At 51.4% G+C, this 13,632-nt stretch overlaps 2 protein-coding genes and 1 long non-coding RNA gene across 6 annotated transcripts; 1 reads left to right on the plus strand and 2 right to left on the minus strand.

The window, feature by feature from the left end:
- ADPRS (ADP-ribosylserine hydrolase) lies at nucleotides 1-4,884 on the minus strand. The gene is made up of 6 exons (XM_031684026.2): nucleotides 4,636-4,884; nucleotides 2,599-2,695; nucleotides 2,137-2,344; nucleotides 1,855-2,039; nucleotides 1,418-1,518; nucleotides 1-847 (listed from the first exon to the last, which is right to left on the minus strand). Exons 1-6 carry the CDS (start codon nucleotides 4,844-4,846, stop codon nucleotides 555-557), a joined length of 1,095 nt encoding a protein of 364 aa, XP_031539886.1. The 5' UTR covers nucleotides 4,847-4,884; the 3' UTR covers nucleotides 1-554.
- A 502-nt stretch (nucleotides 4,885-5,386) lies between these two features.
- On the minus strand, nucleotides 5,387-9,179 carry TEKT2 (tektin 2). 4 transcript variants are annotated; one of them, XM_072974799.1, is made up of 10 exons: nucleotides 9,107-9,179; nucleotides 8,124-8,332; nucleotides 7,915-8,040; nucleotides 7,508-7,713; nucleotides 6,847-6,990; nucleotides 6,648-6,762; nucleotides 6,374-6,481; nucleotides 6,104-6,247; nucleotides 5,861-5,940; nucleotides 5,387-5,695 (listed from the first exon to the last, which is right to left on the minus strand). In XM_072974799.1, exons 2-10 carry the CDS (start codon nucleotides 8,277-8,279, stop codon nucleotides 5,491-5,493), a joined length of 1,284 nt encoding a protein of 427 aa, XP_072830900.1. In that variant the 5' UTR covers nucleotides 8,280-8,332; nucleotides 9,107-9,179; the 3' UTR covers nucleotides 5,387-5,490. The 4 variants fall into 4 exon arrangements, with proteins under 4 accessions (XP_072830900.1, XP_015102003.2, XP_072830901.1 ...); XM_015246517.3 differs by having other exon boundaries at nucleotides 8,124-8,335; nucleotides 9,107-9,141; XM_072974800.1 differs by lacking the exon at nucleotides 9,107-9,179 and adding an exon at nucleotides 9,032-9,086 and having other exon boundaries at nucleotides 8,124-8,335.
- An 86-nt stretch (nucleotides 9,180-9,265) lies between these two features.
- Nucleotides 9,266-11,576, plus strand: LOC140700712 (uncharacterized). The gene is made up of 2 exons (XR_012079296.1): nucleotides 9,266-9,446; nucleotides 10,299-11,576. It is a non-coding gene; the product is annotated as an uncharacterized lncRNA (long non-coding RNA).
- The last annotated feature ends 2,056 nt before the right edge of the window (nucleotides 11,577-13,632 follow it).

Consider the following 13,632-nt stretch of genomic DNA (forward strand, 5'->3'; position numbering starts at 1 on the left):
TGAGATTTACCAAAGACTGTTTATTGCTCTGTGGTTTCCTCTGGAAGCTGTTAACAAGACCCATGACAGCCAAGGGCCAGGTGTGTATCTAGATCAGCTAGATTCATGTGCCCACCTCCTCGATCCATACAAACTCTATGCTCGAGGGCCCCACCCAGTCAAAGACAGGCTTCCTGGCAAACTGGCTAAATCTGAACAAGAAGAAATGATGCTACTGCAGACCACTTCCACCTCCCCAAATCCCATATCCTAGATAATAAAGGAAAACGCCACAAGAACCCCTCCAAAATAAAACCTCCCCTGGTCCCTCAGGCCTGACTGAGGCCCCAGGAACGCCCGAGGCTCTGCAGGAGCCAGGAACCCAACGCCAGGAGGCACTGGTCCCTCTCCTGCTGTTCCAGTGACCTCCCCAAAAGGGACCTGAGTCCCAGTGGTGCACTCCGCCCACACTGCAGGAAGACCCAGGCAGGAGCCAAGCCTGAGGAAGCCCAGAGTCTCCAATCTGGGCTGTAAGTCGTCCTGCTGGACCTGGCAGAGCCCCAGTAGCTGTGGCCTCACAGACTCTTCTGGAAGACCCGGTGCAGGCTCTGGGCCAGGACGTCTGTCTCCTCGTAGCCCTCACAGCTTTGCTGCCAGCTCTCTGGCACCTGTTCCATCCCATAGTAGGCGCCAGCAATGGCCCCAGCCATGGTGGCAATGGTGTCCGTGTCCCCACCAAGTGAGATGGAATAGATGAGAGTCCTCTGGAGGCTATTGAAGGCTGAGGGGATCTCAGGATCAGGCTCCATGCAGCGCAGGAAGCAGTAGATGGCGGTGGGCACAGAGTCAAAGGCAGCAATGCCGTTCCCTGTAGGGAAGTCAGACTATGGGGTCTTGACCGCCCACTACCCACCCCAACTGTGCCCCAAGGGGCTTCCCACCCCTTGTCACTCTCAGCTTCAAGTTAGGCTGTGATTAAGATCACAGGCTCTGGGGTTAGACTGCCTGCGTTCAAATCCTGGCTCTCCTACCTACTTGCTGTGTGATTCCTGTATCTTGGGTTCAATTGCTTGCGCAAGAGTAAATACAGTTAGGAACTCCTGCAGGGCTGGTATGAGGGTGAAATGACACCATACAGGTAAAGCATTCTGCATAGTGCCCAGAACACAGTAAAAGTGCTGTATAAATAAACATCAGTTATCACCATTAGCTGTAAAAACTAGCAGTCGGCTGCCATTTCTGGGGACCTTGATCCATAAGGCTGAGGGGTGCCGTGGCCTTTGAGCAAGAAGGTGCTATGCTCACAGCCTGCCAAGGACCCTACAGATCACGGCTCTGATGTCAAGGCAGCTCTGGCGAAAGTGCGACTCCAGGCAGCCCTCCCACCCCTGAGCCTAAGTCTGACCCTGAATGATGATGATGGGGGGGTGCTACCCACCCAGCTCGGACACCACCTCCTCTCTGGTCACTGAGTCCTGCTCTAGAAGCTCTCCAATCTTCTTCAGTCGGCTGGAGTATGGACGCTCCTCCATGCCCAACCTGTGCGTCAGGGGTGAGATTTCAGGGAAGTCAGAGCCGGCAGGGAGGAGATGGAAGCCAGGAGGAAGGGCTGTGGGGCAGGGCGAGGCGGGATGTGAGCAGGCAGACACCAGGGACAGGTGCCGGGCAAGTAGTGGGAAGGCCTAGGTGTGAGCCAGCTATTTTGTTCTTTGGGACCCAGAGAGCCCTGAAGCACAGCCAAGGCCAAGGGCTTCTTCCCACCCCTCCTTGGGGTCTGCAATTACAGAAGGAAGGCTTCAGCTTGCGACAGTGTCACCCCTCCAGCATGCACACTCGCGAACACCCTTCCAGCCTGCCTCCATCCCACATACTCACTCCCTGGCATCCGACACGGACTGGGCATCACTCTCCAGCTCTTCCATGTGGCCCAGGAGTTGTTCAAGGAAGTGATCACTGGACGACTCACCCTGCAAAGCCAGGTGCACAGCCAGGGCCTGCAGGATGGCACCGTTGTAACCCAGGGAGGAGGCATGTGTCAGCTGGGCCGAGAGCCGGGCAAACTAGGGCAAAGGCAATGGAGGCAAAGACCTGCTGTCACCGAACCCAAGCTGCAGAGGGAGGGAGGGAAGTGCCCAGAAGCCAGCCTGCCCGGACTACCTTCTGCACATCTTGGACGCTGCTATAGGCCAGGGAGATGCCAGCCACCCGCATGGCGCCCCCGTTGCCATAGGAGCCTTTCCCATTAAACTGGGCCCGGGCAGGCTCAAAGACATCACGGCACTTGGGGCTCAGGAGCTTCTTGAAGACAGTGATCACTCCAGCACCATAACCTCGGTCAGGGTCTTTCTTGTACTCCTGAGCGAACCTAGGGGAGAGAAGGGGTAAGACAGCCTTTAAAAGATGCCTGTCAGGGTTGGGAGGGAAGAACCCAGCTGGTCTGGGGACTGAAGGACCCTGTGCCAGCGACACTGTCGCTTCTGGCTTGGGAAGCTGCAGCAGCCCTTGAGAGTGTCCTGCCGAGGGTGGGGGACCCGGCATGCACAGGAATCACTGCTCTGGTCAAGGGGTGCAGTAACTCTGTCCACCTGGTCTGCCTCACTCCAGGACCATGCCCCTCACCTGTGAGCCATGTCCACCTCGTCGAAGGCCTCCTTGGCCAGCAGGGACTGCACCAGCGCCCTGGCCATGGCTGTGTCGTCTGTGTAGCACAACGCTTCTGCAGGGACAGGGCGGGGGAGCGGAGATCAAGCTGCAGGGCTTGAAGGCAGTAGCTTTGGCTTTCTGCTCATTCCTTTTATCTACTACTTCTAGAAGGCCTTAAGTCAGCCTCTCATTCCCATCCAGGTTCCTGGGCTCTAAGCCTTGGGATTTTCAGCAGTTTTTTATTGTGAGTCAGTCACCACATCCTGCTGATTTCTGAAGGAAAACCTTCCACTCCCTTCTGCTATCACTCCACCTCCAGTCTTGACAGACCTACTTTCGGCCCACCTTCCCCTCCCTTTTCACTCTCAGGAGGTCCCCACCCCCTACTTCACTGGGAAGAGAGGCTAACAGGACCTTATCCAGGGCTGTACTCTCCAGTCTCCCCTCAAAGAGACTGAGTCTCTCCTGCAGTCCACCCCCTGCCCAGTTCCCCGGGCCCTTGCCCTTCCTTTTTCTCCTCTCCTGTCTCACCTGTTCTCCCTTTGCTTGGTCCCTGCACTCTGCTCTTCCCCAGGGAACCACTTTGCTCCCATTCCCAGTCCAGGTGATTAGGGCATGGAGTCAGCGCCACCTCTAGTCTAGCCAAACAGCATACCCCATTCCCTGGTTCAGGAATGGACGGGTGACCTGAACCAGGCCAGTGAGACTCAATCGGAGACCTTTGCTGGGGCTACTGCAAAGAGAAACTTCCTCTGCTGGAGTTACTGAGCTGAGAGCTGCTGGGGGCCTCCTCATGGGAAGGGTCTGACAGAGTGAAGTTCCTCCAGAAGAATGCAGATCTGAACAAGGAGAGGAACTGAGTCTTGAGGAGACGGCTTGATTTAGCTCTGCTTAAAGCAAGATCTACCGCTGGATTTCTCAGTGACATCAGCCAATGCATTCTCTTTTGGCTCAGGCCATTCTGAGTTGGGTTTTCTGCCCTTGCACTCAAACTGTCCTAAAACCTCAACCTAAAGTGTTTTCTCCTTGTCTTAACATCAGACTGAAAATGAAATTGTAAACTGTTCCTCCATCTTGTCTTCACCTCAACCACAGTTCATCTCTCTCCTTCCCTTCATTCCAAACCATACTCTTATTTTCTCCTTTTCCACTTCTTCCTAAACCCACTGAAATCTAACTTCCAGGCTTCAACCTACTGAAAATAATTTTCTAATTCTAGACCTCCCCCTACTTGGCCTCTCTGTAGCCCCACGCCAGTAACCAGTGTCTTCATCTTTAATTTCTCCCCTGCTTCTCCTCTTACCCAGCGGTTTCCTTCTCTAGCTCCTTTTCCTCCTACAGGGTTCTGAATATGGCTCCTTTTCCTTACTATTCTACATGCTTGACCTCAGCTGTGATATTGAGGTGAGATCTGGGTGATGTGTTGCCCGAACAAGGGGAGGGAGAAGCGGACAGGAAAGAGCTTTTCAGGCAAAGGGGCGGCAGCACATGGCGAAGGCCTGGGTTAGGGAGGCATGATGCGAGAGCAACCTCAGCGCAGAAAGCACGGCCGACGGTGCTGTAAGATGAAACTGGAGACGCAGGCGAGCGCCATCCACGGAGAGCACGTTTAGGAGTTTGGCTCTGTCCTAAGGGTAATGGAAAATCCCTGCAGATTCACGCGGGGAAGGCCGCGATCAGAGCTATGTTTTGAGAAGCGCACTCCCAGCTGCGTGGCGCGATGATTCAGGAGAACCAGGTGAAACCGGTAAAATCTACAGGGATGTTAAGTACTGCACTAGGCGAAATCTAGGCGTGGCTTGCACGGCTGGGAGGATAGTGTGGCCACGCTCCGAGCTGGCGAACCTTCGGGGCGAGAGGTGTGAAGACCGGGCTCGGATTTAGCTAAGCTGAGTCCGAGGTGCCTGCTGGTCGTGCAGATCTGGCCCCTCTCGGCTGCGGTCCCCTCCCTCCCCGAGTCTCTCGTGGGCCCCCGGCCCCCTCCAGTGCCCATGTGCGCCCGGCCCCGCCCACCTGTCCCCGCACTGGCGGGCGAGCCGGGGTCCGGCTCCAGGTCCCGGACTTGACGCAGGACTGACGTCAGGTCGACGGTGTCGCGCGCTTCGTAGATGGCGCCCACGCAGTCCCCGAGCAGAGCGCCCGCCAGGCAGCCTCGGAAGCGCGAGAGGGAGCGGGCTGCCCCAGCCCCTCCGCAGGCCGCCGCGGTCATCGCCGCCGCCGCCATCCGCGCGGACCCGCCGCCACTTCCGGTGTGGCCGGCGTGCGCCCCACGGCGCCTCTCAGCCGGCCCCACAGCGCCGCCCCGCGGCCCGGAGTCGCAGCTGCCGCGCGGGTGGCTAGGGGCGGTCCCGCAGCCCAGGTGCGATTGGGTTTGGCTTGTTTTTAGCCCGCATTTCCCCCACCTGTAAACGGTGTCACAGCCGGGAGGGACGGCCACTAAATGGTCTCCAAGACCTTCAGGTCACTGCCCTCCGCGTCCTGCCTTAATGATGTGTCGCTCTGTGCCCTGGCACCCCAGCCCCTTCTGCGCCTCCCCTAGGCATCAAAAAAGTGGGCAAGAAACAGAAGTGGTTAGAGGTCACGCCGCTGGAGCCCAGGGGTACTGGCCTAGCCCAGAGAGGGGCTCCCTGAGGAGAGAGAAGGGAAGGCATGGGATCTGGAACACAGAGCTTGAGGGGTGATGTTCCTCATCTTTGCTCCTCCAAGAGCAGAGGGCCAAGAGCCCTCTCCCTGCTGACTGCATGCAAGGGTAGCAGAGAATCTCTGGACTGAGAACCCCAACCTTTATTGGATTCATTCCCTCAGCCCCTGTCCCGCTCTCATTTCCCACCAGCCTCCCCTCCTCCCCCAGCCCCCTCCCTAGGTTAGCTACAGCTGGCAGGTTCTGAATGGACTCAGGGTGCGGTTTGTGGTGCGGCTGAAAGTGTCCACCTCGGGCACAAACTTCTCAGCAGGCACAGTCAGCTTCCGACGGGTGTCCATGCACTTAGAGTCCAACAGCATGGAGCTGGCCTTGCAGGCAATGTCAGCCTGCAGCCGGGCCAGATGTTTGTACAGGGCGTCCAGAGCATCCCTGGGGAGGAGAATTAACATCCCACCACCCTGGCGTAAGGCTGGGAGGTCAGGGCCGAGCTCACCTGCCTTGAGTCAGGAAGACAGCGGGGAAGCCAACAGGCAGCAAGAGACCCCAGTGGCGGGAGGCGTCTCCCCACCTGTCCTGCCCACTCTCCAAACCTACTGCGCTTGCGCCAGCTTCTGCTTCAGGGCGGCAATGGTGGCCTCTAACTGGTGAACCTCGTCAGTGAGGCCGTACTGTGCCTAGAGGCAGAGGGGCAAGTTGGGAGTCCCAGGTCAGGCACACTCTCCTTCTGCCCACAGGCCTGGGCACTGCCCCACACCAGCACCCCTGCTCCATCAGGGAGTGAGGCATCCTGAGGAAACCTTAGCAGAGGCTCGGTGCTCCACTGGGATGCCTGCACACCTGGTCCCGGCAGAGTTCCACATTGGGACGGTAGGTCCTAGTCTCTAGCCGGGTGTGGCATAGCTTCAGGTTCAGTAACTTTCTGCGCAGATCCTCCTCCAGGTGCCGGATGTCCTCCTGCAGCTCTGCGATCTCCTCCAAGGTCTGCAGGGACAGAGTGACTGGTCTCCACCTGGTGTACCCGGTCCCCAGGGCTTCCTGGCAGGGACCAGGCTCCTCATCCCAGCACAGGAAGCCCAGGCCCCAGGAGACCAAACGGAGATGGCTCACATTCTTTTCTTGCCACTTGAGCTCACTGTACACTTTCTCCATCTCCCGCAGCCGCTTCCTGAAGGCAAATTCCGTTGCAACTCTCTGGGCTTCAAGTTCGTTGTTAGTCTGAAGGACAGGAAGTAGAATGGGCAAGGGGAGGGTATGAGCTCTGGCCATCTGAGGATGTGGATCAGGTGGGGGGGGAGATGCCACATGGCTGATAAGGACTTGAGTGCATGCTGGGGCCATCCCTTAGCCTGGGAAGATCGGGGTACGGGGAGTGTTCAGTCACCTCAGCAATAGTTAGGGCAATGGCCTCCCTCAGCTCTACAGCTCCTTTCATCTCAGCTTCTGCCCGGTTCTTATTGAACTGACTGAAGTCATCCCACTGCTGGAGTGTGGAAGAGCTGCAGGTAGCAGGAAATACTGGGGTCATTAAGAGTATGGCTTCTGCAGGGAGGAAGAGAGAATGAGTGAAACACTCTTCTTACCCACTGGGGACACGTGTGGGATTAATCTTCAGGGAGATGTTTGGAGACTTGAGGTCGAGAGAGAGGCAGCCTCTGTCAATGTCCAGTGTCTCCATTTTGCCCCGATGGTCAGAGTTGAGCTGCTGTCGGACTTCCTGTAGGAGGCTGGGGAAGGAACAGACTCGATCCAGGAACCATCTCTCCAAGGCCCTGGAATGCAGCCCACATGGCACTGAAGGGACAACAAGTGATGGGGATGGGAAGGCTGGGGTGACAATGGAGCTACTGCTGTAGCTGAAACAAAGATGGGCACAGCTGGATGAGCTCCCACAGACAAAATTTTGGCACCCAAGTGCTTGTACATCCCATGGGGCACACGCATGTGACTATACTCAGAAGGCTTACACTCCCAGAAAGTCAGGGGTGGTGGCCAATGGGCTTCCTTTCTTGTGCTCCCAGTCAATTGACAATGGCTGCCTAGAGCAGGGTCATGAAAAGTATTCTGAGACCATGTCTAGGTGGTAGAAAAGGTGCTCCAATTGGTGAGTGGTTTCTGCCATGGGCAGCAGGGGCAGAAGGTAGCCTGAGAGCCAGTGACTCGTTATCCACGGTACACGCATTCCACATCAAGATACAGCCTTCAAGGGCCGGTGAACGTGAGAATGACACGTCTCTCCCTTACCAGAGCTTCTCAAAGGCCTGGCTGATCTTCTCTTGCAAGGCCTTCTTGGTGGCTTCAATGATCTCCACCTCTTTGTGCAGCTCTTCCTCTGCAGGGTCCTTCACCACATCAATGTCACGCCGACTGTCCCGCAGGGTCAGGCACTCAATTGCCACATCCAGAGGCAGGTTCTTGGCCTGCAGGTTTTGCTCTGCTGACTCTTTCATCTAGAAAAGAAAGGGCACAGGAGGCTGGTGGGGCCATTGGCTGGAAAGTAGTTTTCATCCCCACTTTAGCAGAGGGGCCACTGAGGGACTCAGATGGACATGCCACCAAATACCCCCATCAAGGCTTCCCTGTTCCAGAAGTGGGGAGGGAGGGGAAGTCCTTGCAGCAGAGTCTCCTGGCACCCTGCCCTAGCTCCATGCCTGTGTCAGGGTGTCAATCTCAGCATCTAAATCCGTCAGACACTTATCCAGCATCTCCTTCCATCGGTTGACAGTATCAATTCTCTCTGCCAATCGAGTCCTATTGTCATGTTCATCCCAAATGGTCTGGAAGAGACAGAGACAGATAAAGAGGGTGTTGGGGGTTGGGGGCTATCCCTTTCCCATCCAGCTGGGCTCCGACTCCGAACCTGGTTGTTTGTCTCGTTGCGGAGGACTCGGGCCTCCTGGCGGATCTGGTGTGAGGCATCTCGCTGCCGCTCCGCATTGGTGGACAGCAGGTAGCTGTTGGTGTGCCAGTCTGGCAACCGGAAGCGTTGACTGGGCTTGACGCTCAGCGTGGCCATGGTGCAGGAGCCGAAGGGTCAGAGCCCTCAGGCCTGTTCCAAGGCACTCCCCTCTGCTGGAGATAGCAAACCATGCTGCAGGAGACCACTCATGAGAGCCTCTCCTGGTTCAAAGCCCCTCCAAAGGATGTGCTCCTTCCCACTTTGCTCCAAGCCCCTCTCTGCAGGAAGCTTGGGAATAACTCCCCCTACACTCAACTTTGTGTGAGGCATTAACTGTCTCCTCCCGCCCGCCCATCGATCCACAGACACAAACTGCTGGACACTACAGGTCCTGGAGCAGGTGGAAGGGAATAATGGAGTCCCTTGGGCTGTGTGTGTGTGTGTGTGTGTGTTGCCAAGTGCTTGGTGGGGTGGCAGAGGGAGAGCGGTAGCAGGAAAAATAGCCCTTAATCTAGTTTTCCACCCCTACTTCCAGCAACCAAGTCTTGTGGAACTTTCTTTCTCTGCTCCAACTTCGGGCTAGGACCCCAGGGTATCTAAGAGAAGCCCTGTTCTCCAGCCAGAGAGGACGGGCTATATTCGCAGGGGCTATGAATTGGCACTAGGGAATTGCGGGTGGGGTAGGGTGTGGGCGGCATGGTCCCCTCCCCATCTGGTCGTTACATTCCCTCCCTCCGCCCTTTGTTGGAGGAGAAACAGCGTGTGTGTGAGGGGCCCCAGTGGGAGGAGCTGGGGTTTGTCTAGTTCCCAGCCGAATCCCTCCCTTCCCTTCCCTTCCTAGGATAATCATCTTTGGTTTAAATTAATACCCCGGCGCAGAGAAGGGAGAAGGAGGGAGCTGGGCCCTGGGTATGAGACCCCCTCTCTTCCCCTGGTCCCCTCACCTCCTTGCCGGCCCGCACTTCCGCCTCGCCTCCCCCGCTCTTCTGTTGAGCGCCCCCGGTTGCTAGGTACCCGCCCCTCCGCGCGCGGGTCACCACCGCCCGCCTGTTTAGCTTGGCAACCGCCGGGCTGCGGCGGGGCCAGACGCCTTCGGGGTAGGAAAGGGCCCGCGGCGGGGCTGGGACTGCTGGTGGAGGCGCGGGAGGAGGAGGGCATCAGGATATCGCGTTCACTTCATTTACAAGTTTAACTTTTTTATTTTGGTAAGAGTTACGCATCGACAGGGCAAAAAAAATACGGCCGTGCGTAACTAATCTCTTGCTCGGGCTCACTTCACAGCAGGTACCGTTCCAAAATTGTGTATATATTTAACTTTATTTATGCACATTCCTTTGATCCTGTCTTTCCCAACAATTTCATCATCTGCTTGACGATATAGAAGGAATGATCATCGTATTTGGAGAGGGCACGTCCCTGGGAGAGGTTAACTGAGGTATTATAAGTAGTGCTCAAAATCCAACCGTTTATTTAAAAGGAAGGGGAAAAAATTCAACCTCGCTAGTACCATTGTAGGCCTTGGGAAATGTTAACAGTTAATGTACACAGCTAATAGGTGAAGTAGGCATTATCCCCATTTTCGTCGGTAAATTAAGAGACTGTCAGGGATGAAAAGCCGGAGGTGTCTGATCCCCTGGTCTACGTTCTCCCAGTTACGCCTCCGCACTGCCTCTAGTGGTGGTGCTGGACATCAAGAGGAAGGCAGGGATGCTATCCCCAGCGTGCCGACCCGCTCCCCATCAGAAGGCTGTGCAAAAAGATCCTAGGAGGAGGGTGCTATTACGACTGTGCTACAGGCGAGGAAACTGAGGCACAGAGAAGTGAGGAACGTTCCCGGGGTCACATAACTAAGTGGTGGAGCCTGGATACGAACCCAGGCAGTCTGCCCCAGTGGCTAAGTTCAGGTTTGATGGATGAGGCCAAGAGGGGAATCCAAGAAGAGTCCTCAGTCTTAGAACCTCAGTGATTGATGGGATGCGGTTATCCTTCACAGAGGGCAGAGAGGCAGAAAACCCATGTCTTGGTAGGCAAGGGGAGGATGAGGTTGGCTTTAGAGACGTTTGAGGTGCTTGTGGAGGATATAGAGCCTGGAACGTTTCCCAGACTTCTTTGATCACAATTTTTTTTCCCCCACAGAATATTTTCTGAACTCTAATACATGGCTTATAAGCCAGACATGCATGGGAATTTGTGATAAAGCTCTTTTACTAGGACTAAAGAAGATTTTTAAAAAAGGCCCTTGACAAATTAATTGCCAGAAGGAATGATCCAATTTTGGCATAGATATTTGGAAACATAACAGAAAGAAGTAAACAAATATGGCAGAATGGTGGTGGCTTTGGCGGGTATCTCTGACTGCAGTGGTGGCCTTGATGTTCATGACTCCTGCAGTTCCTGCACATCCTGACCGACGGAAGAAGATACTGGCAGAGAAGACCAGACAGCTGATGACTTGGACCAAGAAAAACAGAGTGATAAAAATGAATGATGCCACATTCAGTCATTTTGTATTAGAAACACCACGAAACTATTCTGTTATTGTGATGTTTACTACTCTCCAGTTTAGCTCATGTGTAATATGCCAACCTGCTGCTGAAGAATTTCAGATCTTGGCAAATTCCTGGCAATTCTCCAATGCATTCGGCAACAAGGTATTTTTTGCTATGGTGGATTTTGAGGAAAGCCCTGAGATCTTTAAAATGCTCCAGTTGATGTCAATTCCAAGTTTCCTCCACTTTTCTGCTAAAAGGACATTTACACCAGATGACATTTATCATTTGGAAGAAAGGGGTATCACAGTGCAGCAAATGTCTGCATGGGTAGCTGAGAGAACCCAGAAAAGGATGGTCAACATCAAAGTCAGAGAGCAGGCGCATAATTACTATCCCTTCAAGTTAGGGGTCTCTTTGGCTCTCATTGGTGGAATTGTGTATGTATTGAAATGGAATAGGAAATTTATTTTAAGCAAAAATTTTTGGGCCATTTTAGTTCTGTGTTTTGTGATCTTGATGACTTCTGGTCAAATGTGGACTTATATAAAAGGAGCCCCATATGCTCAAAGCAATCCTCACACAGGACATACCCATTATATTCATGGAGTGAGTTTCTCTCAGTTCATGGCAGAAATGTACATCGTTTCTCTGTTTCATGTGTCCATTACCCTGGGAATGGTGCTCTTAGATGAAGCTGCCATCTCTCGTGTGAACATTATAAAGAGGAAGATAATGTCCATAGTCGGTATGTGTCTAGTTTTAATATTCTTCAGTTGGCTGCTCTCTCTCTTCAGATTTAAAGAACCTAACTATCCATTCCGCATTCTCATGGATTAAAAAGGATCCCAGAAATGTAGACAATGAAGCAAGAAATTCTTTTAAATGTGAAAAAAAAATGGAACAGAAGGATATGAACTCATAACTTTTTTCCTGTTTTTATTCTTATCTTTTTAAAACTTCTTTTTGTTTTAAACAATTTTGGGGGACTAATTAGGTTTATTTATTTATTTATTATTATTTTTTAATGGAGGTACTGGGGATTAAACCCAGGACCTCATGGATGCTAAGCACATACTCTATCACTGAGCTATACCCTCCCCACTCATAACTTTTTTAAGTGATTGAGATTTAGCCAAAGGAGACACCTAGTGCCTTAGCAATAACAAGCCATTTTCTCTCAAAATCTGTGAAGTGTTATGGTATGTATATTTTCTTCATTCTTCTCAACCTTCTCCTCCCAGTAAATGTCACAGATTACCTTACTTAGTCAATTCCAGTGATTAAAATCCTTAGAGTATACACCTTCAGTTGAAGCAGGACAATGTTCAAAAGTGCTTTAGCTAATACTTGGTCAGCTGATCTTATTCTAATATGAAAAATAATATCTTGTTATCGATCTCCACATCTAGCTACTGAAGTTAGAACTGTATTGCCTTTCCTGGAGGTATATAATTGCACAGCCTGCTTTGGGCACTGCCCTCTGAAGCCTTAGCATCTTCCTTTAGAATATACGTCCAGTGTCCAGAGGCAGACATAGGATTACTTGGTCTCCCAAGTCTTTCCTACTGAAATACTCTATCTCCCTGCTTTCCTACCGTGTGTCTTGATGTCTGTAGATATTACAAACTAATTAAATATTGGGTTATAATTTCTCCATGATAAGTACCTTTTATCTGGAAAGATTTCAGGTAAATTATCTTTCCTTATTTTTCTTTCAAGTGGCCAATGTAACAAAATAGTAGTTCCTATTTTGGTGTTGACTTGAGGTTGTTTTCAGTTAAATTTAAATCTAAAAGAAAAATAGATACAAAGACAATTCAGAGGGTGAATGATGACTTTATTCACCCTTGTCTGGTTAGAAATGTGCTAAAATATGCAAAAATGCAAAACTGAACATCTTAAGAGCTGTGCTATTTCGGCCTTTCTTCCCTCTTAAGTACAAATTTGGAGATTTGTTTGTTTGTTTACCTTCTTTCTTTTATATGCAGATAATTAAAATTAAGTCCTAATCAGCTTATTAATGTGTTTGGCAAATGACAGCAAAGACTTATGTTACAGTTTACTGTTAAACTCTGGTCTTCCCTCTGCAAATTGCTATTTTAGAAATGTGAGAACTGTGACTGCGAAAGTGTCTTTCAAGCAAGAACAATTTAGTGTCACCTTAGAAGATTTCTGCTTTAAATTGGGACTGGCTTTGGCTATTTACAAAGTGACCCTCCTTAAAGGTATAGTGTAAGATTTTGAGGTTTTATATAAGAGTTGTTTGCCAAAGGAATTGGGCATACCTGCCCCTGAGTGAAATTACACTTTTTTTTTTAAACACGGAGTGGGTGGGAATAATTGACATCGCTCCCTTTAATTTAGACATTTTTGTTTGCTTCCTCCAGAGGAAAGTGCTTGACTCTGGCTTTTTTTTCCAGCTTACTCTTCTGTTGATCTTGCCCTTGTCTCAGGCCAAATAAATTCACGTTTTGATTCTCAAGGCTGAGACATATGTGAGGCCAAGCAGTGTTGAACAGCACATTAGTCAGAGAGCAGGAGCTGCTGCTTCCACTACCCAGCTGCAGATGATTTGCCCTGGAGGTTGAAGCAAACATTCCCCCGACTTGATTTGCCCTTCTTATTTTCCGAGCCCACTCTTACTGCATAAGAAAGAAAAGCCTCTTGGTTCAAATGAATGAAAAGTAGCTTTACTGCACTCAAAGTAAAGTGTTATATACTTTTGTGCAGATTTTCAAATTAATATCTAAATGGTCTTAACGTACATAACAGTAATACTTCTTAATTAAAGGTTTCGAATACACCTCTTAATATATTAAAACTTAATATATTATAACTATTCAAAGGGATACCACCAATGGAAAACTTTTGTAATCTAAAATATTTATAAAAGTACAAAAATAAATTAGAAAAATTAAACTCATAATATGGTTAAACAACTTAATTTTACATTTATATAAAATACACATGAAAACCAT

Source organism: Vicugna pacos, chromosome 13 (assembly GCF_048564905.1).
Source record: "Vicugna pacos chromosome 13, VicPac4, whole genome shotgun sequence".
Lineage (NCBI taxonomy): Eukaryota > Metazoa > Chordata > Mammalia > Artiodactyla > Camelidae > Vicugna > Vicugna pacos.